Source organism: Amphiprion ocellaris, chromosome 2, assembly GCF_022539595.1.
Source record: "Amphiprion ocellaris isolate individual 3 ecotype Okinawa chromosome 2, ASM2253959v1, whole genome shotgun sequence".
In the NCBI taxonomy this organism is placed as follows: domain Eukaryota; kingdom Metazoa; phylum Chordata; class Actinopteri; family Pomacentridae; genus Amphiprion; species Amphiprion ocellaris.
In genome coordinates, this window is record NC_072767.1 from 11,594,109 (window position 1) to 11,621,827 (window position 27,719).

The following is a 27,719-nucleotide window of genomic DNA, read 5'->3' on the forward strand; positions in this document are numbered from 1 at the left end:
TGGTGTTTGGACCTTTATTTGTCATCATTTTATTTGAAAATTTGGTGGATGGTTTCTATTTGGCTTCATAATACCCACATGTGTATATATAAAGACTGAAGTTACTGTAATTAAAAACAAGTTTTAGACTCTGTGAACGTGGCTATAAGCATTATTTACATGATTCTCAACAGCAAATGAAGAAAAAAGAAAATATAGGGGATTTTTTTAGTGAGCAGAACCAATAGTGGAAACAAAAAATGTCTTGCGGTGCTTTGTTATCCCAGTGTTATCTGTGGAACCGTTCTCTTCAGAGGTATATACTGCCAAGAATCAAACTATAAAACAGACTATAAATGTCCAACTGAGCTTCATTTCAATATTTATAGACTAGTTTTCAATGCAGTTGAACACAAAAAGCTGAATGAATACTGTCTTAGAGTGCTTGCATGTACAAAAGAAATATTTCTGCATATGATATGTGATACTACATTGTAAACTTTACCACTGGTCAGGGTCCAAATCTTTTTACTAGTCAAATGTGGAAGGACTGGAGACTGCAAATGCTTTTCATGTTGAGCTATATATGACCCACTCAAGTCTCATAAATGTGCAGCACACATGAGTGGAGCCAAGTTTGTAACAAAAATACTGATATAGACTGTGTAACAGAGCAAAGATGAAATAATCAGCACATAATGTGGTGAAAATGTTGAGCACAGAAATTGCAAACTTTTGCCTATAATGTAATTAGTCAATATCATTTAGTGGTTGTTGTTGCAATCTCACCAGCAATGTGCTGATGAGAAATGTAACATATATGTAGTATAACTAGTTTGTTTCATGGATTGTTTTTCAGGTAATTGTGGAACAGCAATGACAAATACAGCCACACATAAAAATGTAATATTCCTGCAGCCCACCACTGCAGTAACACAAGGAATCACATTCAAACTGGTTTCCTACACTTGTTTGTCTAAACTACAGGTCACGTGGTTGTGAGAGGTATCATGTCTCACCCTGATGTGAAAATACACTGTGGTGAAAAGCTGTCCTCCTGAGTGATGGTTGGCTAGCGACTATATTTGTGATGGCATCCTACAACAGACTGCTGACAGAGATGTAAACAGGCTGTGTTGTAACAAGTACTCCAGAACTACTGTGACATTTACAATTAGCATAGTTGGCCAGAGAACAGCATGTTATGAGCTGATCTGTCTGTTGAATTTGGAAAGTTAATGGGGTCATGTAAAGTATTATACATGTCAGACAACTAAATTAAACAATGTATTTTTGTATTCCTAATCCAAAAATGTCAGCACCTCAGTCTCTCTCTATCGACTGCTGTGTGTGTCTGAGACAGAGAGACTACTGTGGACATTGGAAGACTGACTAGCATTGAGTACGTTATGGAGCTGCCCTGGAAGGAAAGGTAGAGTTGTATCACATGGTGAAAGCAATTTTTGGTCTTATGAAGACCATTGTCTTAACAAAACTTAACAAAATTAAACAAAAAACTACAATAAACTTTCAAGTTCTTATTAGCATGTCATAACATCATAGTATTTGGTCTTTAAACAGGTTAAACAGAGTTTTTGGTTGATCTGAGGTTGTTAATGTCATGCTGTTTGGACTTGATTGAGAAGTATCCCGAAATCACGTTTGGCTCCTTAATGGAGTTTCACTGATAACTGACTTTTGACAAATAACATTGAAGTATTATAGCTTGTAAAAAAAAAAAAAAAAAAAGCAAGGAAAACAGAAATGTTTAAACGATACTGTGGTGTGGATTTTTTGTGAGTAGTGTTTAAATGAACAAAAATAGTCATTATATCCATTTTTTTTTTTTTTTTAAGATATTGTGATTATTGTGTCCTGAAGAAAATCTTGCTTTAAGAAAATGTCAGTGTTGAAATGTATCACTATGCATATAAACCAATGTTTGCAACTTCTAAAGCTGCATTTGTATTTTAGGTTGGGCTGTTGATTGTTGTATTGCAATGATATAACACACAGAAAGAAAAAAAAATAGAACTTTCATGACTTAAGCAGTAGTTCAGACAAAAGGGACTTCATTTTGCTAAAACATTCTGAGTGCCAAGGCTGTTACTAATTCAGAAGAAAGTCTATATTGCAGATGATTTGAAGTTTAGTTTGTTGTTAAGCATCCAGCATAAAGGGCAAACATTATAAATTTGTGAGCACCAAGTCATTCATACCTACTAATCTACACTTTGCTTTTCTTGAAGCATTTATACATGAACCTAAATTAGGAAATAGTACTTTCAAAATAAATTTGCAAAGTAATTTGTGTCAAAATATTTTGGACTATGGATTTTGTCTTTTAGACTTTGGGCAAATTCAAGATTCCTTAAAATTCTTAGGATAAGCAATAATAAGGCAAATTCTGTTTATTAACTGGCTAAAAATAACAATATTTGAACCCAAATTAAGTTACCCTTCATACCTACTGGAGTCTGTATGTTTCAGTCAGATACAGTTTGCTTTTCCTAATACTGGCCTCTACTTGAGGAACAGTAAACACATCAGCTAAACAGCTGATTCATAAACTATTTACTGCTGAAATCATCACCTCCAACTCAAAAATGACACAGAAGTTAGCAATTAACCGTAATGAATTTTGGTGAGATAGCTGAGCTGCACACTTACAAATGTAATGGACAACTCAGGGCTTCTGTTGCCAAAGGGTGGAGGACCTCCAACGTTACTGCTACAGAGCACTGCACCACCATCACCTGAATTAAATAGGCTGAATGAAGGGCACAAAGTCTAAACCACCATTGACTGGACGAACTGCTAGTTTGCTCCACTCTGCTTATTGTTGGTGACTAATAATGAAACCCTCCTCTGCCCCTGACTGCTGGCAGTCATCCAGATGACCCGTCATCAGCCTCAAACGCTATCTAAAGCTCCACTACCAACAGCCCAGCTATGAGTGGAGTGAACACCAGGCCCCTGCCTGAGGCCACATCAACCTGGGTTAAGTCCCTTCTTAGAGCATCCTGCTCTTCGCATAAGAGCTTATCCGTGTATGTGTTCTGCAGATAGACTCTCTTCTTTGCAATCAGCCCACGCAGCTGCAGTTGGCCGCTGAAAGCCATTTAATTGTCTGCCAGGTAGTCTGAGCGTCCATGAAGGACACAGTCTCATAGCGGGTGGGTCGACAACAGGGCTGACTGCTGACTTTCTTGCTGGAGATTCTCCCGTTGCTCATCAGAGCCTTGAGGGCCACATCATAGTTCTTCCGAGAACTATAACATGTGCCAACACAATACCTAAAGAGGACTATCTCGTCTGAGTCGTAACCGAGGCCAAGATCCCGAACCCGCATCTCCTTCTTCTCCAGGTGGCAGTCACGGCTGCTCTTGGCTTTCTTGTGGTTCCTCCTTGATGTCCTGGGTAAGTTTGGGTCACGAGGGGAGCGTCGCCATCTGTCCTGCTGGATTTCCTCCTTCTGCATCAGTAACCACTCCTCTACAATGAGAAGAAAACGCACATGGGGAGACAGTTCTTTGCTTACCAACAAACAAATGTTGTTCACAGACTGAAGTTTTCATGGGAATTTAAGAACAGAAAGAAAAACTGGATTGTCTAAATGTTTGTGATGAGATTATTTATTCAGTTAAATTATTATTATTATTATTATTATTATGGTTTAGAGCTGAGGGAAACTGAAGTGTCAGAGTCTGAAAAGCGTGTGCAGAAGTGTCTTAAAAATGCACAGCCAGTAGGTGATTTTTCTGGCTATAGAAAGAATTGAGACTGTCCACATGTCGACATGAAAATAATAAAATATTGATGTAACAGTAAATATTTTCCTAAAGAGTTCATGACCTCAGTCACTAGTTCTAAGTCTCGTTCAATAGAGCACAATGTTTATTTGGTAAATGATGGTCCCAATTACTATAATAGAAAATAAGGCAGGAAAGGGGCGGGACTATGTTGTGATTGACAGGTTTACGACTGTATCACCATGTGTAGTGTCCTTGAATTTTTAGTTAGATCCACCCCTCGCTCATTACACTCGACGTCACAACACCAGCATGACCAAAAACAAATTTCAAATTTCGAGGCTTCCAAATGACAATCCAGACACCAATGGGTGATGTTCCATTCACTACGTCCATCTTTTATTGATAGTCTGTGCAATGAGAAACACTTTTCATTACATATTGCACATTATCCTTTGATCAGTTCATATAAACATAAAGCTTGAAATGTAATACTGCTTCACTCTGGATGACAATTTGTGCCTCTTTTAGGGCTGAATACAATGACTGATTCTTTATTTACAGGCAAATATTGATGGAATATAAATGGGTACATAAGGGTTATGCATAGAAAAGGAAATAACAGCGTGGTTGACTGGTTCACTGAGATACATGTGCAGATACAGAATCTTTCATCTTTCATGTACTGCAGCTTGTAAGACCAATGAAGGCATTTTAACTGCAGTATTTTGCAATATGTGATATGAAAAGATATAAAGTCTCATAAAATATCTAATTTCATCACAATTTTGACTTTAGATATATATTCGGCAATGTAAAGGTTGAAACGAAAGTAATGTATGATTGCATGGAAATACCAAGGTAACTGATTTATTCAGACAACTCAAGCAAAACCCATTTTCAAAGACATTTTGTATCATTTCTGTTCCTTTGTTCTTATGTTAAAGTGCTCTCAAACTTCAAGTTTCTCTTGTATGAACCATATTTGGCATTTGGGCAACTGTACTCTGATGAGTTAGTCAGTACAGTTACCGGGGCTTTATGTTTATAACACAAACATAAAGCAACAGTTACACAGATACCAGAGGTCATAGTCAGAAATCCATGTAACATGTAAAAGTTGGTCTTGACCAACTGACCTAGTTATACTGACTGTCAGAACTGTTCCCTTGGCTAAGATGTTCACTTCCACATTGGTTGGACATTAAGTGTGTTTGACTGATATTACTTTTTTGCAGCAGATTTTTTAAACTAAACATTTGAGCAATGAATTTCATTTAGAATCTTTCCATTTTGAGTATGTCTGATTATTGGATCTGCCTGGTGACCTGTCAAACCATCAGTGTAGACAAAGGGAGCAAATCCCTTTAGAAGTAGCTTCTAGTGTCAACTCTTTAGGAGGACTTGCAGTGGTGAAATAAGACACAGTGGTATGGCTTTTGGAGACTAAAAGGTGAGAAATTTCTCACACTTTAGTTTATGTTCTGGATTAGAAAGCAGTTTTATGAGTTAGCAGGGGAAAACGTGTTATTAAATTGAAAGCAGACATGAGTGTTGAAACAGGGAGTGAAATTCCTGTGGTCATCAGCAGAGTGGTTTAAAATGAACTGTCACTGTAAGGGGTTAGTACCAGAGCTGCTGGCTCAACTCCAACAAGTTGTTTTCTCAGTTGCCAGGAACATTTAAACAAGGTTTAAGCACTCGGCTGTGCCCAGGTGTTTGACTGACTCCTGCTTCCTGACCTGGGGATGGCTTTGCCCTGTTCATTCTCCAAATGCCTCCATGCAGTATTTTCCCCTGGCAGCACGCTCATTTACAGCAGCATAGGGGCTTGTCAGTTCATGCCTTGATGTTTATGAAAAGAAAACTTGTAATCATGAAGAAAAAAAAGAACAGAAAAATGCAAAGAAGTCTTCCCCAGGCAAAGTGCACAGGGCTGTCTCGGTCAAACCCTGCTCAAGTACATATTCAGCCATGTTAAAACATGCCACATAGATTTGCATTATTTCATGTAATCATAAAGCTATTTTATTTCATGTTACAACTGAATGGGGAGATGTTCAGGCAATCGTGTCTAACTGCACTAATCATCATTATTGTTTTTTTTTAATTTAGGATATACTCTTAGTGTCATGCTTGTATCTGCAATATTTCCATCATATATTATCATTATAAAACTTTAAGAAACAGTACTTAGAGCACCACATGTATAAAGTGTGATAAACCGTTAGTGGAACAGCTATTAATCTTTGTTTAATTCCTCTATATTTTAGGTTATGGAGAGGATGCATGTCTCATCAAATACTGGATTCAAAACATTTATTTTCTTATCCTAATTATTTTCTTCATTGTAGATTCTCACTGAAGGCATCAAAACTATGAATGAACATTTACGGAATTATTTAGTAAACAAAAAAGTGTGAAGTGCTGTGTACCAAACCAACTAGTAGATTAAACAGACATACATTCCACAGGCGCTGATTCTATTTCTCTGCCAGCTATGATGCATAACAGAAACCTCCACAGTGGATTGATGAGCTTTAGCCTGTTGTACACAGGGGCCTTCCCTCAGCTGACCATACCAGGCCATACTCAGTGTTCAAAGCTACCAGACAAATTTCCAGGGGCTATTTAAGTGATCCAGTAGTGGCATGCTTGTATTTTATGGCCATGACCATAGAAATACGAAGTTTTGTTTTCTGAAAGATTCTGAACTGCACAGAAACATCATGGAGTAATAAAGAAGAAAAAGAGTGCCTTTTCTGAGTTAACCCCTCACTGTATGTCTACAGGAAGCCAGTGTTACATAGCTCCTATACTGAAGAAAATACTTTGTGTTCCCACTGAGCATGTCTTATGAAAAGTGCCTATTCACTAAATAATATGAGATCTCTGTGTTTTCCTCACTGTTCTTGCAATTCCATACAATCACATTGGGAACCAACAAGTTTCTGGCTAATAATCATCACAGGACAGCACCCTGAGCACTGACCACTTCAACTTTCCCTGCTGCATGATTTATGATAAAAGTACAGTAGCTCATTGATTATTTTTTGGATTATCGACAACAACAGCATCATTTCTTTTTTCAAATGTCTGAATATATACAGTATGTTCAGGTCTGGCAGCTGTATTGTATGCAGTAATAACTGAGAACATCACTGTGAAATGTCACAATTCGTAATCATTCATCATTTTCATCATTTTACAATATCTCTATTATTTTGAAGTTGTAGGGTATTTGATCTTACATATAATTAAAAATACAGGCTCTGAAGTAAAACCTTAATGTAGCAAAAGTAAGCACACTCTTATCCATGAAATTCCATTCTTTCTTTCTTTTTATTCTTTTAAAATTTCTTATTCCTGGCTCTCATTTGATGACAGATAGATCCTCCTGGGCATGGCTTGTATGGCTCATACCCATCCATCACAAATCTGCAGAGAGATGTTCTGTCATTCCAACCATTTTTTTTCAGTTGCTTAAAGGTATTCTTTAACATGACATACTTGGTCAGGTCATAGTAATCCCTTTTTTCTCCTTTAAAACCCAGAGTGGTTGTTGCAGTGTGGAATCACTGTCATGTTAGAGTATCGCTTTCCTGTCAAGCCTCTTGAGAGGTACAGATCAAATATGCTGGACCTCATTTGATCCAAATAAATCTATTTTGAGCAATGGTTGTGCTCTTGGACACTGTCAAGTTTCATCTTTTGTAACCTCTCAAATGTTCATGAAGTTTTACAGTCTCCTAAATTGCCTAACCAATTTCCTGCAATTTTACATTAAACACAACCCAGGTTGTTCACGGGGATTTTTATTAGCGTTAGTCATGTAATTAGCCTTATCAGGATATTAGATAATGACTCTATATTATTTAATAAATATATTTAAATTTTATTATTATTGTGATAGTTTTGGGTGTACTTATTTTTGTTCCTTACAGGTTCTACTTTGGGACCAGTGTTTTCAACATAGTCCATCAAACCTGTTCATTAAAATACTCTACACTAACCGAAAAAGTGTTCTTGGAAAATAGTGTCAGGGAAATTGTTTTGATGGAACATTTGTATGCAGGGAAATGAGCATTGTCATTGAAATATACAATTCTCTCAAAGAACGAGGCTACCCTGCCTCATTGCACAGTCCAAATCCTCACAGAGCTTGACATTTTTACTATGATAGGTCGCTGCTCCGATATTATTGTTGTTGTTTCTCATAATAAAATGGATTTTGAAAATAGTAAGAAGCAGATAGCAAAAGGGAAGTAGAAAGCCATGAGAAATGCACAGCCAATGGCAGGCTTATACCCACACTACATCCAGCTATTCAGATAAGAGGTGAATGTCCATCGATCAGACACATTACACAACATTAAAGTCACCTGCCAAATATGGTGTGAGTCCCCGTTGTGCTCTAAAGCTGCTCTGACCCATTGGGGCATGAACACAGGACCCCTGGGGATGTCTTAAGGAGTCTGACACTAGGGCATTGTTCTCTGTTCGAGGTGTAACACTCAGAAAACCTTGTTGCTAATGACAAAATGAACTGCAGTCAGCATCCTGTTACTTTGTTACTTGCACTATAGGTAGACACAAGTGAGCATCCTGGCATCGACCAAAACATGGCATAGATAAGACTGAACATGACCGGTAAGTATTATGTTAATAGATGAGGTAATAGAAGTTTAGCTGTTTAACAGTTTGGCTGTAAACTACATTTAAGACTATAGACTATAGGCTATATCGATATCGATATCGATATCTGCCATCACCAGCTGCAAGGCGAAAATGCTAACCACCAAGCCACGGAGGCAACCAATCAAAAATACATAAATTGTGATTTAACTTGATCTAACTTTAGCAAGTCTGGGTGACTTGTATTTATGCAGCCAAACAGGGCAAATGGGCTGCTGTTTAGGCAACCTTAGCAAGGCCTTGTGCACATCCTTAGCGGGCACTGTTGGGCAGCTAGCATAAACATTACATCTTTTGGATTTTCCTGGAAAATATTCACTATTTTAAATAGAAATCAGTTCACAACCTGTTATGTGCAATCAAGAAAGTTCTATCAAAATCCATTCACACATTGACAATAAAAGATTTTAATAAAGGGAAATTACTTTTACATTTGCACTTTCATCATGACGGTGAATATTTACTCATTGTGAAAGATTTGCAATTTTCTTATTTCACACTGACAATGTATGTTATTGTTTCGTTTGAAGGAAAAATTGCAACTTGGAGACAATGGACAAAACAATCATAAGTTATCTGTTGGATTAATTTAGGGCCAAATCAAATCTTATCTCTGTTCTCTACATATTTTATTAGAAGTTTGCCCTCTTCTTGAATTCCCTCGGGATTAACAATTAATAAAGTGTCTATCTATCTATCTATCTATCTATCTATCTATCTATCTATCTATCTATCTATCTATCTATCTATCTATCTATCTATCTATCTATCTATCTATCAATCTATCTATCTATCTATCTATCTATCTATCTATCTATCTATCTATCTATCTATCTATCTATCTATCTATCTATCTATCTATCTATCTATCTAATTGGTCATCCATCACCTGTCTCTGAAATTCTGCAGAACTGAGCATTCCTGTTGGTTATTAATGACAGTATGTTAGGTGAAGCCATATGAATAAAATCACAGGCAAAGAATGAAGTCTAGTCTTAGGCGATGAAGTTCCTTCATCTGAGACCTTCATTGAGTTTTTATTTTAGTGTTTGACTGAACTTCATCCATGTCAAACTGTCTGTATGGGTTAAAAAACAACTTGACACCATTCTGATAAAGTGCTGATGAAATAACAAAATGAAATAGCTACCAAATGCCTTAGGCCAGGGTGAGTGGATGCTGCTTTCCTGTTCTAGATGCTGTGCAGGAGGCCAAGAGGACCGTTGGAGGTCTGACCGAGCTTCTTTGTTGTCCTCCTTAGAAAACACATCTTCCACCAGAGTCAGCAATGAAGCCACCACCCACAGCATCACCTGGGAACATCGAGGGACAGCTCTGGTCAGAAGGATAGCTGGCTGGTCAGACCTTTTACTGATTCTCTCTCTTCATAGTAAAACCATCGTGATCAACAGGAAAGAATTTGCAATTGCCAAGATACATGTGGTTAAGTTTTATGATATTCACAGGAGCACATTGTGGAGGCAAAAAAAACAACAAAAAAAACACAAGATCACTAATTGGAAACTAATGGAGCTTAAGCAGGGTAGAAGTATCAAATTATGCTTTAAAGGTAGAGGAAGCTATTCTAATCCAATACATTTTGTGTCTTATTCAGGAAATATCTCTTCATGGTCCACTCTCTGTGGTGTTTATACACAGCCCTGGCTCTGTAAATGGGAAACAAATAGTGGCTCAGATTGATTCACACAACACTATTCCAGATAGCCAACAACAGGGGGCATTCATGCCTAGGCATAGACTTTGTGCACAGGACAGCCCTATGAGTCCCTCCACATTTTCAGCTCAGAGGAGCACCCCCTCCAGATTTTGTGCAGCAGATGGAGCAGTCCCTAGGCACCATTTAGAGAAGTATTTAGGAATATATAAATGCCATTTCTGGGTTGTTTTTTTACACTTATTTTGGTCATGTGAGAAAATACCTGCTCAATCAGAGATGAGTATGTAGATTACAAGCTAGGAATAAACATGCATGCATCAGGCTTGGAATGTGGCATACCTGCAGTGGGACTAAAACCATCAACTTTCTGTAAAAAGTCTAAAATTTATTGTAGCTTTGACTGTAAACTGCAGAACTATTTAACTTAGTGTCGATGCCACATTAAAAGTCACATGAATGATTTGAAATATCTATAATTCAGGGTGCAAAAGTGTCAGCTTGGACCATACGTCGTCATCTGAATGAGAAGAAGCGCTATGGCAGGAGACAGAGGAGAACCCCACTGTTGACAAAGAGACATGAAAAAGTCAGACTGGAGTTTACAAAAATGTACCTGAGTAAGCCTCAATCCTTCTGGGAGAACATTTTGTGGACAGATGAGACTAAGGTAGAGCTTTTTTAGAAAAGCACGTCATTCTACTGTTTACAGAAAATGGAATGAGGTCGACAAAGAAAAGAACACAGTACCTACAGCCAAACATGGTGGAAGTTCAAAGATGTTTGGGATTGTTTTGTTGCCACTGGCACTGAATGCCTTGATGGTGTGAAAGGAATCATGAAATCTAGACACTATCAAAATATTTTGGGCCGCAATGTACGGCCTAGTGCCAGAAAGCTAGATCTGCGTCAGAGGTCATGAGTGTTCCAGCAGGACAATGACCCAAAACATACCTCAAATAGCACCAAGAAATGGTTGGAGACAAAGCGCTGGAGAGTTCTGAAGTAGCCAGCAATGAGTCCAGATCTAAATCCCATTGAACACCTATGGAGAGATCTCAGAATTGCTGTTGCAAGAAGGCAGCCTTCAAATCTGAGAGACCTGGATCAGCTTGCAAAAGAAGAATGGTCCAAAATTCCATTTGAGAGGTGTAAGAAGCTTGTTGATGGTTTTAGGAAGCGATTGGTTTCAGTTATTCCTTTCAAAGGATGTGCAACCAAATATTGAGTTGAGGGTGTCAACAATTTTGTCTGCCCATTTTTTGAGTTTTGTGTAAAATTATGTCAATTTTGTCTTTTTTCGTCTTTTTTCTTCTGCTTTTTTGTGTTTTTCCAATGCACATCAAGGAAATAAACACATGTATACCAAAAACATTTGTAATTCCAAAAGTTTCTGGGAGAAAATTTCTGGAAAAATTCCAGGGGTGCCAATACTTTTGTCCATGACTGTATGATCACAATATGAATAGTTAGTTCTCAAATGCTTTTATTAACACAGCTTTTACTAAAAACAAAACAAAATTTAAAAAATAACAGTTTTACCTTATTAATTCAGACATTTAAAGAATTAAATTTAATCAGAAAATCTCAACATTGGGATACATGTGGTATAAATATGCAAGTCTGACTATGAATTACTTGCACCTCACTGTCCTAATTAAACCAGTTTGCAAATGTATTTATTTAAATAAAACAATAACAAAAGCTTTGTCATACCATTATGTTTTGTCTTTGCACACTGCAAATCTCGCATTTTAAAGTTGTTTACTTGGAGAAAATGTTTAACAGACATTTAGAATTGGTATTTATTAGGGCTGTCAAAATTAGCGCCTTAACACAGATTAATCCAGCACTACAATTAATCAGATTAAAAATTTTAACGCAATTAATGCATGTGCAGTGCAGGATGACTCAAAATCCCTGAGTCTGGCAACACATTTTGGGTATTTTAAATTTGATGGGTCTTCTATTTTACCGGTGCAGCTTTTCCAGCGTTTACGGCATTAGTTTATCAACTCAGGAAACACACAGTCCGATTAGGTACGAGTTCAGCAGTCCCACGTAACGCTACTCAGCCAATGAATTGGTTTCTGCATTCCAGCCGCTAAACATCGTAGTTGAGTTCAGAAACCAGGTGAGGGACAGACGAGAGGAGGACGGACAAAAAGATAAACAAGAAAAGCACTCAGAGAGTGCAGTGCTCCACCAAGACTGTTCATTCCTCAATTTGTTTATTCAGAAATCACAGCAACATAGAATCTGGCCATTTAATATAGATCGACAAGCTAACTGGATAAATAAAAATTTACCTTGCGTGAGCACAGGCATGTTTTATACATGTGTACGTTACCTAGTACAGATACCTAATTGCGTGACCTAAATATGTAGTGGGTCGAGTGAATTGATGCAGGGAACTGAAACAGCGTTTACTTGTTGTCATGGTTACGGTGACGCCGTGCCGGCCGTTGTATCTCGCAATGGAAAGCCCTGAACAAATCCGTGGATCCAGACTATAAGCTGCATCACTGCCAAAATCTAATGAGGTGGTCCTTGTGTCATTTCTGACCTTCCCTGAAAATTTCTTTCAAATCTGTTATCTGTTTTTGAGTAATTTTGCAGACGGACAGACAGATTCACAGACAAACGTACGCCGATCGTCACATAACTCCGCCGCACTCCTTGGCAGAGTAATAAGTCACCCTGCACATGTTGACCATGTTTGGATCAACATACAGCTGAAAGCCAGCTTCTCAACTATGAATATAATCCAAACTAAATATGGTTCCAGACTCATCAATGAGCTCTAAATGTGTTTGGGAATGACCCTGACACCATTCAGACCACGATTCAGAATACTGGCAGCTCAGTTCTCCCATTAAGCAGCAGGAGTATAAGGGGAGTGATATAAGAGAAAAAAATGTAAAAGTGTTCAACTGTTTAAATTTTTGGATATTTAGGTATTGTTAAAGATGTATATAAGTTGGTTCAGGTTGTTCAGTCATTATTTTTCACTTTATTTTCAGATGTACGGTTATATCAAAAGTTATTTATTAATAAATGCTGTCAAAATGTTTCTGAACTGTACTGAATTTATTTGATTTGATGGTTAGTTATTGATTACATGCAGACACTAATAAAACTACCAGGTTACATCAACATATATCACACTAATTCAAATTAGATATTAAGATTTTCTGGACCGTTGCTTTAATACATTTTCTCTGACTGGACCTCTTTGAATTTTAGTTGAATACCCCTGCACTATACAACATGTTGACCCTCTTTTTGAATACAAAAAACCCCCAAAGATGGAAGAGTCCACCAACTTACAGTAATATGAACACTACAGGAAGGAGTTTTCTTTTCATCGAAGCACAGGTGTTGAATAAACATGTTAAGTGCAGATATATTCCCTTCTTTCTTGAATCTGAAAATTGTCTGAAAATGAAACACGATTGATATAGATTAAAAATGAATGATATTTAATCGTGATTAATCGAAATGAATCCACAGCAACCCTGTAATTAATCTTTTTATATATATATATATATATATATATATATATATATATATATGTCTTCTATGTACCATTCTTGAGTTATCAAGTTTACAAAGAAACATCTACAGAGTCAGATTCAAAGAGCAATAGAGTAACAGAACAACAGATGTCAGCGTGAATATTATATATATATATATATATATACATATATATATATGTAGATAGATAGATAGATAGATAGATAGATACATACATACATAGATACATACATACATAGATACATACATAGATAGATAGATAGATGTACATAGTCCTCACCCTTAAAAACATTTCTGAGCATTGCTACTTGTGTACAAAAGCTCCACTGGAAACCATAAAAGTTTGTGCCAAATTTCATGTCAGTCCATCTCATGGTAGGCTGAAAAAGTTGACTTGTTAGCGGCAGCTACATGAAAATTCAGGAAAAAAGGCATCAGAGTCTATTCTGTTGAAACCATTGTTGTCTAAACCTAATTTAACGACAATTCATCTAAGGAGTCATTGATATATTTGAGTCTGTGGAGACTGACTGACCAGCAACGTTGTATCCCAAGAGTCATGCCACTCTGGGTTTTTTTTTTTAGTATTTGCATTTAGTTTAGTGATATACAATGTTACATACATTGTGGAAACTGAGTGCAGCTCTAGGTAAGTTGATCCATCAGTGCTTTGACATGGAAATTGTGTCTGGGTTCCCTGTGTCTGGCTCTGTGCAGGTCCTGTCTCCACAGCCTCATGGGACATCTACCGCCAACACCAGCACCTCTTTAATTACTTAACCGACACGTGACACCTTTCCACTGTGCAGGTAAAGTTAATATTTTAGCATCACTTATAAAATGAGTTTCTCTGCATTGTCTGGCAGGAACTGAGGATCCAGATCAAATGGGCAAGGCTGTGAAAACTGACTGACAATGAAACATATATCCCAACAGCCTGACAGTAAATCCTAATAGCCTACTTTTCCACCTGATTCACATACATTTGTTCATTCAAGAGAAAGTGTAAAAGACTCAGGATGCTTCAAGTGAAAGAGTTGGTCATACTGCCTTAGACTGCCTGAAACCTTCTAACAATTCGACCCCTGAGGTGGCACAGTGATGGGAATAGTAGTAATACATTCACATTGGGATCCTACAGCCTGGATTATATTCACATACAGCTGCAGGCACCAACAGACATGCAGTTGTTAGTATTATTCCACTTTTCTAGTCTATGGGCTGACTGGAGGACTTCACTCCGTACATACACAGTAGGTTGCTTCTACATGTTGAAGCCCTATTTATATTCAGTAAGTCATGGATTTTGCTAGCATTAGTAAGGTTTGTAATGGTTTGTACTGTATGTATGTTATTAGTGTTTGTATATTGTTTATTATTGTGTGTATTGTGATCACATGAATAGGGGCAGTGACCCTCACAGGTCTAGTTGAACTGAAAACTTGTTCACCTGTGTGTGGGGAGAGGCAGAGAGGGTGAATGAGTCGCAGTTTTTTTTGGTGATAGTGTGACTCTGATATTATTTGTGCACATTGTAATTAACTTGATTATTTTTCTGTCAATGAAGGCTGCATAAGATATATTTTTGGGATTTCAGTGAATGTTTGGCCGTCAAACAGGAGAAGCCTGGCCTGATCTCAGCCTCTCACTGACTTTTAGTTTGTTTCCTGAAGTCGCTACACTACACATTCTGAGCCTACACATTGTAGCTTAGCATGTGCTCTGTAGCACATGTCCTGTAATCTGTTCAGACACAAATTCTGGGCTGCACATGGACATGTGTGGAGGGTTCCCACCAAACTCTCATGGATTTAGAGAGAGGACTGAATTTACATGTGAATGAACATAGGAAGCATAGCACTAGCCTTAACCTGAAATAAAGACTTTGTTTATATCAGCAATTTTGAAATTTCACCTCAATACATTACAAGATAACTGCTGCGTACATATGTATGTACGTATGTATGTACGTATCAATGCGCGCTGTCCTCCAGGCAGCGCGCATTGATTGCGCATGTGTTGTTGATATCAACACATGTACGCAGCAGTCAGCTGGAGGACAGCGCGCATTGATACGACGGGACAGGAAGTAGTGCCAAGTGATTACGTGGTGTGACTTTTTCGTGGAAATGGGTTTTGTGATGCAAATAAATCACTCTTTTGAACACATGCTGTTTTTAGAAGAAATACGTTTTATTTAAGTGACCCTGGAAACCTGCCGGACTACTTTCGCCGCGACCAGAACCGGACCAGAACTCGGCTCACGGGACACTGTCGGGGGTAAGACAGTGAGAGTGTACGTTACTAATGATAGGGATGCCATAGAGATTCATGTCAAAAATCCCGAACTATCCCTTTAAAGTTCTGTTAGGCAGGACTAAGGAGAGGTCTACAGTGACACTGAGAGACTTTTGTTTAGCCATGGAGGAACTCCCCTTACATTAGGTCTTGGCTGAATGAGCACAGCCTTTTGTGTGCCACACATACAAGGATGCATGTTGAACATTCTCTGGAAAAATAAAGATTTTGAGCACAATTGTGGTATTCCATAAAATACCAGTAGCCACAAAAAGCAAAATCACACAGAATAATTAACCGAGGATATCTTGTTGTTCTACAATAAAGATTGATTTAAACTCATTATCAGATGTTTTTCTTCCCAAAAGGAATTTATAGCCTCCCCCTACTTTAAGGATAGAATGTGCTGGCCATTGTCAATACAGGACAGCATCCTTGGAATCACAGCTATCCTGGACAATTGGACACCACACAGATTACATCCACTGACAGTGTTGAGTACACAGGGGGAAAACAGTGTAGTGAGGTGAAGAGTATATGAGCAACAGTTTTACACACTAACAGTCAAGTGAGTATGTTTAGAAAAATAACCCCATTAATAGTTTTAAACCTAAGTAAAATATTTCAGTATCAGTATTTGTTGTGACACCAGTGAATTGGTTCTGTTTCAATGGTTCAGGGATAACAGAAATGACTGTTTTTGCTGTTCACTTATACGTCATTGTTTTCAAGGTGAAAAGTTGTTCAGTATTTTTTTTAAGTTGTCACCATTTTCCTGTGGATTCATTCTATGTCAGTATGTTTTCACGTAGTTCAGACTGACCAAAGCACACACCTCCCTGATGCTATTGGGTTACAGATCACATAAAATGCCGAAAACATCTACATGTAGCTGTGTAGACTGTGTAGCATGTCAGACTTGTATGCAGAAGACTCAGATTTGTATTGGACCTGCATTTGACGTTCAACTTTTTTTTAACAATAGAAAGAAGATGCTGGTTTACTTACATATTGTGCAATCTAAGACCTTAAAATGTGCTGAACTAGAATGATTATGGACCATCCAGCTGATGACAAAACACACTGCTTTACTGTGAAATGCGACATGAACGTCTATGCTCACCTTCCAGTTCTTCAGGTGATGCTGGGTAGCCGAAGTCTCCTGCCTCCACCACAATTTTCCATCTGAAACAAACAGTAATTGTGGCATTTAACAGCACTCTTTATTCAGTGGTCTAAGGAACAGTTCTTTTCAAATGTCTCGTGGATTATTTTTCATGAGGTGTGAGGGTTTCATTCATGTTTATAACAAGGTTCATTTACTTTTCTCAAAGATGCCCTCTGGTGAAAATCAAGTTCTGTATCTTAATTTACATGTCCACATGGTGTTTTGTTTAATGCTGGAAGACATATGAGAAGAAAAATAATCAGTCAACACCATAGTCAAGCTGTTTGACCTTGATACTGCAGTGTACCAACAGTCTCAAAAAGACAGACTGATTTCTGCGGTTTCATGTAGAACAAACCTGAAGAACTGCTCCTGTCAGCTTTCAGAGTCAAGCTTTTTAATTTAATCATTCTAATCGGTTTCCAGTTTTCAAACATGTGTAGTGTAGTGTAGAGTAGGGGTGAGTGGAGAGAGAGGCTTCACACTTTTGTACATTTTCAGGCAAACAGCAGTGAAGAGTTACATCTAAGACTTTTTACGGCAGGTTTAAGGCAGGAAGTATCTCTGAACACGTATCGCTGAAACGCAGAGAGGGACAGAGCCAGAGTTATAAAATCCTTTTCACTCAGATTGACACACTTTACTCATTTTGTATAAATTCCTTCTGATGAGACGTGTCTGCATTTAGAGGGAACATTTTACTATGATCCCTCTGACGCTATTAGTAAATGCTATTCAGAAAACTTCACACCTGACCACCTGAGTCTTTATGCTGCAGCTGTGAAAACTCCCCAAACGCCCACAATCCTGTTCTAATATTCAAAGAAACAAATGGATGACAGTTCACTCTGGTTCACATTCAGATAATTACATTGGTTAGTTAAAACTTGAGCAGGCAATTTACCAGATTCTGAACTTGTCCACTGTGGGTCTGGTGTTTTCACTCAAACTTGCAATCAGTCTCATCTATTACAGTCTTTGGTCTTGACAGAGTCTGTTATTTACTCATTTATTTATTGTTTCCCATCTAGTGTTGCCGGCTACTGTTGTAGCATACTGAGGACACTGATCTATAAGTTGAGTATGAGTATGAGTTATAAGTTTTCTACAGTTTTCTCCTGTTGTGTTCAAGATACTGTAGTAAATTCTATGTGGAGCCTCTGAGCAGGGACAGACAGAGGCCAAGCAATTTATCCAGTTTTGCATTTATTGGCTGCTGATGTGTGATTTGTCAACGGGTCTGTGGAGCAGGTCTGCGAGTTGCAAGTCAGAACTTTTTCAACCTTGTTTTGTCTACAACCTGTGATGCGGTTGTAGAGAAATTATTGACTTCTTAAATAAGCAAACATTTTATCCTCCTTCAAATAGTGAAAGTAAACCATACACACTGCAACTAATAACAACATGTACATATTCTGTATACATTTTTCAGTGACAATAATACACAATCTTTGAACTGCTACAAAATCAGTGTGAACATTTTGTGATTGGCCAGAACGATTGGTTGTATGTTCCTACTGCTCCTTCATCCCCAAAGTCCCCTTCCCTTCTGTTTCCCCAGGTTGTACTTAAACAACACACAGAATGGACAGCTAGCAGACCATTAAAATATCATCATCATCATCATCATCACCATCATCATCATCATCATCATCATCATCATCATCATCATCATCATCATCATCATCATAAGTTCTTTAAAGAATGAGCAAAGCAGGCAACTTCCCTAAAGTGATCTCTGATCAAATTCGCTATGTTGATTATAATTTTACACTTTATAGCTGGTTAAAATGAGAGACACATATGTATGTTTCCATACTGTAAATGCAACCTTCTAAATGACACACATCCATTGTACATCAACTAGGATGTAAAAATAGCAACACAAGTGGACACAAATGTAAAGCTTATTATCCCATGCTTTTAATGTGTGTGTCTTACAACTTCATGTTTCTAAAAATAGCTGAGACAGACTCTGTGCCTACTTTAGTAACATGTGGATGGTGACCAGGCTGCAGGAGAAGATCCGGATCAGATTACACAACACTGACTGTGTGTGTAACTGATAGCCTGCAGTGACTAATGCCAAACCTGCAGGCAGCTACTCCAGAGTAGAACAGATCACATCAAGTATACACAGGCAGGTGGAGTGCAGCATAAATTGGCAAATTATTCTTGGACTTTAGCCAAAACCTGCCGAAACTACAGAGACACGTAGGTTTTTGGAGCTATTGTAGATGGCAGTGGGATGCTGGCAGATGAGGCTATGACAGGAAATTTTGTCTTTTAGTGTTGTCATTCAAAAGAAGTAACACTTTTAATTTTCAGTGTGGTTGGACAACACGCTGGTGCATTTGAGATATCCGTCCATCCAATATCTATAAACCGCTTAATCCTCATTAGGGTCGCGGGGGGCTGGAGTCGATCCCAGCTGACTTGGGGTGAAGGCAGGGGACACCCTGGACAGATCACCAGTCTATCACAGGGCTACACATAGAGACAAACAATCACACTCACATTCACACCTACAGACAATATAGAATCACCAATTAACCTCAGCATGTTTTTGGACTGTGGGAAGAAACCGGAGTATCCAGAGAAAACCCACGTATGCACAGGGAGAACATGCAAACTCTATGCAGAAAGATCCCAGACCCAGGCAAGGATGCAAACCAGGGATCTTCTAGCTGCAAGACAACAGTTATAACCACCGAGCCACTGTGCAGTCATTTGAGATATTTGATCTAAATTAAATAAATACAATAATTTATTGAATTTAGAGTAGTACATCATTTTGCTCTTCTCTGTTGAGATCAAATGGAACAGGCAAAAAAATAAGAGTGATGAAACTACCAACTTGACAGTCAGGTGAATGAAGCTCTTATGAACGCCAGCAAGCTAGACGGGTGGTGTATTGATTCATTTTTCTCTACAGAGACAGGTGAACCAGTACACCTTGTCTAAGCTTTTGATATGTCCAGAAGACATTTCATATAAAGTGAGCTTTGATAAATAAAGTGAAGGCTGTCTGTTTTCCCAGTGTGACTGCAGAACAGACATTGATGGGGTTCAGCATCAGGCATGTGGCAGGAGCTTATTTTTTTTCTTACTGTTCACTCAAAACTTATTATTTTTCTTATTATTAAAATCATTGTTTAAGCAGAAGCTGAGTAATGATCAGAAAAATCCAATATACCAGAGTTAATATGGCAGGAACAGCCACACTAACATAACAGCTGTAGTACACTGTCCTGACACTGACACTGTAAACTTGTACGTGATCCAGGTTACATGAGTCACTGAGGAGGATGTCACTGTCTAGGCAGTCTGGATGAGGTTAGCTCCATTTACAAAAATGCTTTTAGCCATCATTCCCACATCTCAGTGTTCATAGAACTCAACTGACTTCATATTTCACAAGTAATCACGTTACCTTTCCACATGATTTAGCAAAGTACACAAGCAGAGAACCACACCACCACATGCTTTCACATTTCAAAGAGCAGCAGTGATTTACACAATCTGCAACAGTGCAGCTCCAACATGACAAATACTAATAAATGACAGGCCCGTGTTGGTTCAAAGCTCACTCATGGAAAGCCAATGATAGGCATCTTCATATTCAACTCAGATGTTTGTTGCTTAGGTTTGTAAAATACAAAATTGAGAAATGTAAGATATTCTAATGTTCAAAAATAGAAGAAGGTGCATGATCTTTCATTCGGGTAAGGTGGGTTATGCAGTGAAACAAACACAACTTCTTAAGAAGACAGAATGATCACAATCTTGTAGACTATTTGAAATAAGACACAAGTTCAACTACCAATCAATCAATAAATCAATCAAAGTTTCTTTGCATAGCCCTTTACGACAGCCCAAAGGGTGACCAAAGTGTTTCACAGTAAAAAACAAGAAAATAACTTAAAAACAGTACAGTAACTTAAAGCAGGACAAACAATCACACTTGCACTCACACTTACAAGCAAATTTAGAATAATCAATTAACCCCAGCATACTTTTGGATTGTGGGAGGAAACCCACACGTGCACATGGAGGTCTTTCTGCATGCAAATTCCATGCAGAAAGACCCCGGGAAGGCTGGGGTGCAAACCAGGGATCTTCTAGCTACAAGGCGGGAAGTGCTAACCACCACGCCACTGTGCAGCCCGTAATATGTACAATAAGACAATAGAATAAACACCAATAAGACAGCATTAAAATATACAAAGAAATAACCATTTTAAGCCATTTTAAACAGGAAGGTTTTGAATTTTGATTTAAAAACAACTAGGCCAGTGATGGTGCTCTTGTTCCAGAGCCTGGGTGCAGCTACAGAGAACGTCCACTCACCCCAGTGTTTACATTTAGACCTGGGTACTTCAAGCAGCCGCTGATTGGATGACCTCAGAGCTCTTTTTTGGTCCCGTAAAGTTAAAAGCTCAGATAAACTAAAGTGTGAAAAAGTCACAGAGACTGAAAAGGTGAATGCAGGGCCAGCGACAGGAACAGAGTACCAGTATGGAGATGAAATGTGTCCTCAGGACAAGCAGCGACAGGGATACCCTCTACTGGCACAGTTTTGAACCACATTTCCCACAACAGGGTCATACTATAAGCTTACCAGGACCAGTCTGAATCAAAGTCAACTCTCACAGCCACAAATACTGTTTATCTCACAGTATGTCTGTATGGGAGGCGTTTCAGCTGTGTTCAGATTCAAATGTGTCTCACTGAACAAACTTCTTTTTCAGGTGTTTCACTTGAGCTCTGTATGTCTCAAACTGTAAAAATGCTGGTAACTCACACATACAATACTGTGTTGAGCTCATTCTGTGTACACAAACTGACAGTGTTGGACAGATACCTATATTTATATATCATAGCATGATTGCGATGGTGTAGTTCTCGGAGTCAAATATCTCTTCAGTAGCAGAGCTCTCTTACTGATCAAATATGTTAATTAACAAGCATCTCTGGAGCTCAGGCACAGAACACCTTTCTGCTGCAGCCTGAAATAAAACTACGTGATACCAGTGCCATACATGGATGTAAACGTGCAGTCAATTTGAGTTTTGGAAGTTATAATTTATGATCAGAGATAGACAAACTGAATCCACTTCCTCTATGATTAGTTCTTCCAGAGTTACGTGGCCTGACATGCTGAGGGTTGCTGTGTTTTGTCTGAGTTACACAGAGTTCAGAGAATAAGACTGAGTGAAATATTAGATTTGTCTGCTCTCCATTCTCCATGAATTATTGCTGTTCTTAAGCGGTGACAATAACATTATAAAAACACTTGTGTGATGATGTATAAAGACAGACTGACCTACAGCATAGTATACCTATAGTGGCACGTACCACATTGCCAGCATGTTGTCAGTAGCATTAAACTTTTTTTCAAACTGACTCATTAACAGGTAGTTTTCAGCCCATACACAGACAGTTTTATAATACACTAATTTATTTCACCAAGCCATCTTTCCATTTAAGACATGAATTTAACAGACCAGATCATAGGCTCACATGACAACATCAGACAGAAAGGAATCTTTCTTTTGAAATATTGAAGTTCAATATGTAAAAAATAACTGAATACAGTTTGTTTTTATGTACATTGCTGGAATAAATGTCATTTTTTTCACATACTAGAACAGATGCACATATTGGCAAAAGTCAAGTGTGTTTTTTTACTTGTTAACATGTCCATATGGTGTGTTTCATGTGCTAGAATACACACCATGTGCAAAATAAGCAGTCAACATCATGGCTGAGTATTTCCACCTTGAAACTGCAGTGATGACAGTTTGAAAAACACAGATTCAGACTTCCAGGGTTCATTAGGACCAGTACTGTTAAGGGTGGGACTTTCTGTATCATTATTCTTCTTATGAACAAGTTTCTGCCAATGTTGTGACAAAATTGTGTACAGCAGAATCATAGATGAGTGCAGTGAGGGGTGCATGGAGAGAAAGGCAAGGACTTCATAGACAGTTCAGTTAGGCTTTCTAAAAGAAGCAACGGTGTAGAGTTAGATCTAAACCATTTTACGCAGGAAGGGAACATTTTCATGAACAATAAAATGTTTAAGATGTAACTTTGATGCACAAGAATGTAATTTTAAAAGGTTAATAAATGACCAAAGAGGGACTTTAAATGCATATAAAATATCATTAATTAATATGTTGATTTCTGTTACGAATGTTGTCTGATTGACCTCCAGAAGTTGACATGTCAGAGACCCATCAGTGGACTGAGGTTGTGAAAGGTGACCCTGTCTCAGAAGAAGTCCAAAGTATGGTTGCATTTCAAACTTTTGAGGGGCAACACTTACTGTGGTCAAGAACTGATCATCAAAAATGACAAAACTACTTGAAACGGTCTGTCTCATGTCAGTTTCATTGTGGGCAATGCTGTGGATTTATTTAGAAGCTTAAAGTGAAATAAACCAAATAAGACTAAAGGAGCTCAATTTACACAGAAATACTTGTGCATGTGTACTGTCTCATTATTCTAACAAATCCAGATAATAGCCCAACATATGTCAGTCATTCAGACAGGCTACAATTCAAATCTTGCATTATATGCATCTGTGTTTGGTGATTTTTAAATGCTCAAAAACATGTTTCCATGACTCAGCTGCATCTGACTGTTAATGTGTTTAAAACCATTACTAAAACTAATGCCTGAGATTTTTCCTATTGCTAGAAAGTCTATATGAAAAAGAGGAAAAGTTAGGACAATCTTCATATTTTTTAAAATTACACTACCCTTCAAAAGTTTGGGGTCACGCAGGCAACTTCATGTTTTCCATGAAAACTCACACTTTTATTCATGTGCTAACATAACTGTACAAGGGTTTTCTAATCATCAATTAGCTTTCAACACCATTAGCTAACAGAATGTAGCATTAGAACACAGGAGTGATGGTTACTGGAAATGTTCCTCTGTACCTCTATGGAGATATTCCATTAAAAATCAGCCGTTTCCAGCAAGAATAGTCATTTACCACATTAACAATGTATAGACTGGATTTATGATTCATTAAATGTCATCTTCACTTAATAATACTGCTTTTCTTTCAAAAAATAAGGACATTTCTAAGAGACCCCGAACTCGTGAACAGTAGTGTGTATTTAGCTTGTCGTTATTTCTAAAATTGCCTTAATGAATCTGCTTGTGTAGTTAATATCCCGAAATGGAAACAAATCAAAGAAATCAAAGTGAATACAGTACACATAAAATCTAATCTCAAGGCACAAAACAGGTGAACAGGGAAGTTTAAAAATGTCAATACTAAACACAAAACAGTCATTTTGCTAAGGAGGTGCAGGGCAGAGTTTTCTTCCTACAGGTGATAGATGATCAGTGTCTACATGCTGCTGTAGGGTTTTTTTATGTCCACCAAACTTGATTTTGAGCTGACCATTAGCACGGGTTGCAATAAAGCAGGGAACTGTCATTCTGCCAGCCTGAAGTCTTACTCATCCACTTTGCATCACTGCCCTGGTTTCTGAATGGGGAGTGGGGGTCTGGAAACACCAGAGTTTCTCTCTTACAGCAGTTACTGGCTGCTGCTAGTATTTATGTTTTTCCACATTCAGAACACATTTCCCACATCTGTCTTTGTAACACATCTGTTTTATCTGCGTCTGCTTTGGAGGAACAGCGCCCTTCTGTGGCTCTCCCTCCATGATATCAGTAAATACTGATGATTTTTCTAGCGAGCCATTCAGAGTTGTAGCCTAGTGAGTTAGGTAAACCTGACAGTCAGTGTAGCTAACAACTGGCTGGTTTAATAAAACCATCTACAGACTGTGTTGCTGTGAGAGGCCAGGCTGGTGCACATTTACTCTGCAGGCTGTTTGGTTATTCTGTCAACAGGGCAAAGTAAATATCAGGAGAAAATGTACAGAAATAATAAAACAATGTTTAGTAATGCAAATAAGCTAATATAAGCTAATTAACATAAATCAAACACATGCCTCAAAGTCATCCTCATATGCATAACAATATGATTTTCTATTGTTGCAAAGTTTCACAGTGACTGACTCAGACTTTTTGCACTAGAAGATGCCCATGCATTCTGTGTTTTCAATGGACATGAGGCTGCATTGAAAAACTCTAAACTACACTGAAAGCTGAGCCACCACATCCAGCATCACTGGCTTATTGACGTATGACTGAAGTTTAGTTATTAATTTGTCCATCCAACAGTTCTCAGTTCAAAATTAATTGGCATTTTAGATCCACTAACATCTTATGAAAGATCTTTCTCTTTACCTGCCCCAATTTGTTCCCCAGCTAGTCTCTAACCTGACGTTTGAAGACAGTAAGCTTGTGTAAGTTCATAGGTGAGCTGGTGTGCTCGAGCTGTAACGAGTAGCGATGGGTGCATTCAGAGAGAGGCAGGTCATTTCTAGATCTAGACATTCTAAAGAAAGCTACAGTGCTGAATTACATCTAAACCATTTTAAGGAAGGAAGAGAATAATTTCATGGGGGGAAAAAACAGTTCTACATGTAGAACTTGAATACCCACAAATTAGATTTTATGAGTTTAATAAACGACCAGAGAGGGACTTTAAAGGGATATAAATTATAAAGTAAAAGTTAGTTTTACTGTGGAAAATGTAATTATCAAAGGAAGTAGAGCTGGAATTGAGAGCACAAAGTAGGACAGTAGTGACAGACTTGCAGTGTATAAAACAACACAGTGAGCTGAAAGAGATGACAAAGCTCAGAGAGATGCGGAGCAGAGCCAGACATTAAAGTCTTGATAGTCAACCAAAAATTTAAAATGTTTAACAATGGCCTGCTAATCTGCTTGTCCCTTTTGTAACCTATATGCTCCTGTCCTAATAAAAGCTTCAGTGAAAGCATCTGAAGTCATAAATTCCTCCCACATTCTTGGCAAATAGCTTCTGGTTCTGCAAGCGATACACAGAGCTGTTAAATATTGCCTTAACACATTACAGAGATGTACTTAAAATAGACACTTGGACAGGAAAGCAAGTTGCTGCTAAGCTGCAGCTCAGTCCAACAAATCATTGGCTGTAATGTCGTCCCAGAGTGATTGTCAACTTTAGTTTAATCAGAATCTATGTCCTCAATATGAGCTGCTATCCACATTGTCTTATGTGTAAGAATGCAGCTAATGAGAAGCAGACAAAGCTGAAATTATAGAGCATAAAAGGTTGAAAAGGACATTGTTCTCCACTTTGCTAATGCTGCAAGATGCAGTACAGCAAAAAGCCAAAAAAAAAAGTTCAGTGGAGATATTTTCTAGACTAACATGTGGCATCACTAAATACTGATCTTAGTTTTACTAAATTCAAAATCGCAGCTTTTTTTTTTTATGTTAAACACAGTTTAATATAGTAATTACCATAGTGGTAATCATCATAGTGAAATCTCAACATATCTATCAGTTTGTGGTGATAATGCATTTAACTAATTTTTATCCATGAAACTAGTACAGTTGTAGCTCTTTGGGACAATAACGTTTTAGGAGTATTCCTACTGTAAATCCTTTGACAAGTCCCACCATATTTAGAAACAATTTGGAGGAATAAATATTTACTGCATTTTGCACAGTTGTATTTTTGCATCTGCTGTCTTATTGTTTCTTTCAAGATGTGCCACAGAATATAATCCTTCAAAACAAAACTACCTCCAACTTTGAGCAGTGGTACCGAGCTGCAGCATATTTACTGAATGGAAGGAGCTTGATTCCAGCTCTAAGGTTCTCAGTTGTTTCTTCCAAATAATGTACAAAGAAATCAAACTTTTAGAGCAACCCTAGCAGCTGGACACATCTGAGTTATGGCTCATGAAGCTCCATCTCTACAAATCAACACAATGTATGTTTTTCATTTGTTCTTGCAGCTTATCCAGTGAAAACAGAGTTACAGTTTTGGTCATACTGACTAATTCCTGGGTAGGTTTTCTGTAGGCCAGTCGAGGAAGAATCTGGGATGCCAATGAAATCGCAATGTGATGATAACCTCCTTAAACAGTATTCATTTCTGATTCAGTCATTTCATTTTTGGGCTTAGTTTCCAGTGTTTGACTATTCTCTGTTAAGACGTGCATGTAGGCTGGATCAAACTGACCCTTTTAGGACATGGCACAGATGTCTCCACACTGTGGCTCAGTGACTCTGACGGTCTTCAGGAACTTTGACACTGATCTCAGGTCAGTCCGGCTGTCTCAGCGGTTCACTCCTAGTCTTACCTTTGCCGAGTTTGCTCGTCCTCCCGGTCATGGACGTGAATGTCAGAAACAAAGTGCAGGCGTCCCTGTTCTGTGGTAATCCACACCGGCTCGGAGCCTGTCTGCGGAGTCCTGCGGTGCTGTCCGGGTTACTCTGTGTGCCATAGTGGCGCAGTCCGGAGCGCGGTGCTGCTCATGGCTGGACGCACGGAGATGTGAGCGCAGCGCTGCTGTGCGGCGGATCCTGCTGACAGGAGCTGCTGTCCCGCTGCAGGACAGACAGGTGGGCCGTGAAGTTCCGCGTACCGATGTGTGCGTGTCACTCCTCCATCACATGATCCCTCCGTGTTGCATTAAAAATCCCCAGAGTGTCGGCTACATCTTTACATAACGTAGAACACAGT

The 27,719-nt window shown here is 38.3% G+C and overlaps 1 protein-coding gene across 1 annotated transcript; it reads right to left on the minus strand.

Annotated features, from left to right (window-relative positions):
- On the minus strand, positions 1-27,719 carry LOC111564037 (neurturin). Its single transcript, XM_023263368.3, has 4 exons — positions 27,337-27,719; positions 17,060-17,121; positions 9,577-9,739; positions 1-3,474 (listed from the first exon to the last, which is right to left on the minus strand). Exons 1-4 carry the CDS (start codon positions 27,365-27,367, stop codon positions 3,065-3,067), a joined length of 666 nt encoding a protein of 221 aa, XP_023119136.1. The 5' UTR covers positions 27,368-27,719; the 3' UTR covers positions 1-3,064.

Bases quoted from the DNA above. Each gene is read 5' to 3' on its own strand.
- LOC111564037 (XM_023263368.3), bottom strand. From the start codon at position 27,367: ATGACCGGGAGGACGAGCAAACTCGGCAAAG. The intron at 17,122-27,336 runs GTAAGACTAGGA...TGTTTGTTTCAG, and splicing joins GACGAGCAAACTCGGCAAAG to ATGGAAAATTGTGGTGGAGG. The intron at 3,475-9,576 runs GTAGCTATTTCA...TTCTCATTGTAG, and splicing joins ACCCTGGCCTAAGGCATTTG to AGGAGTGGTTACTGATGCAG.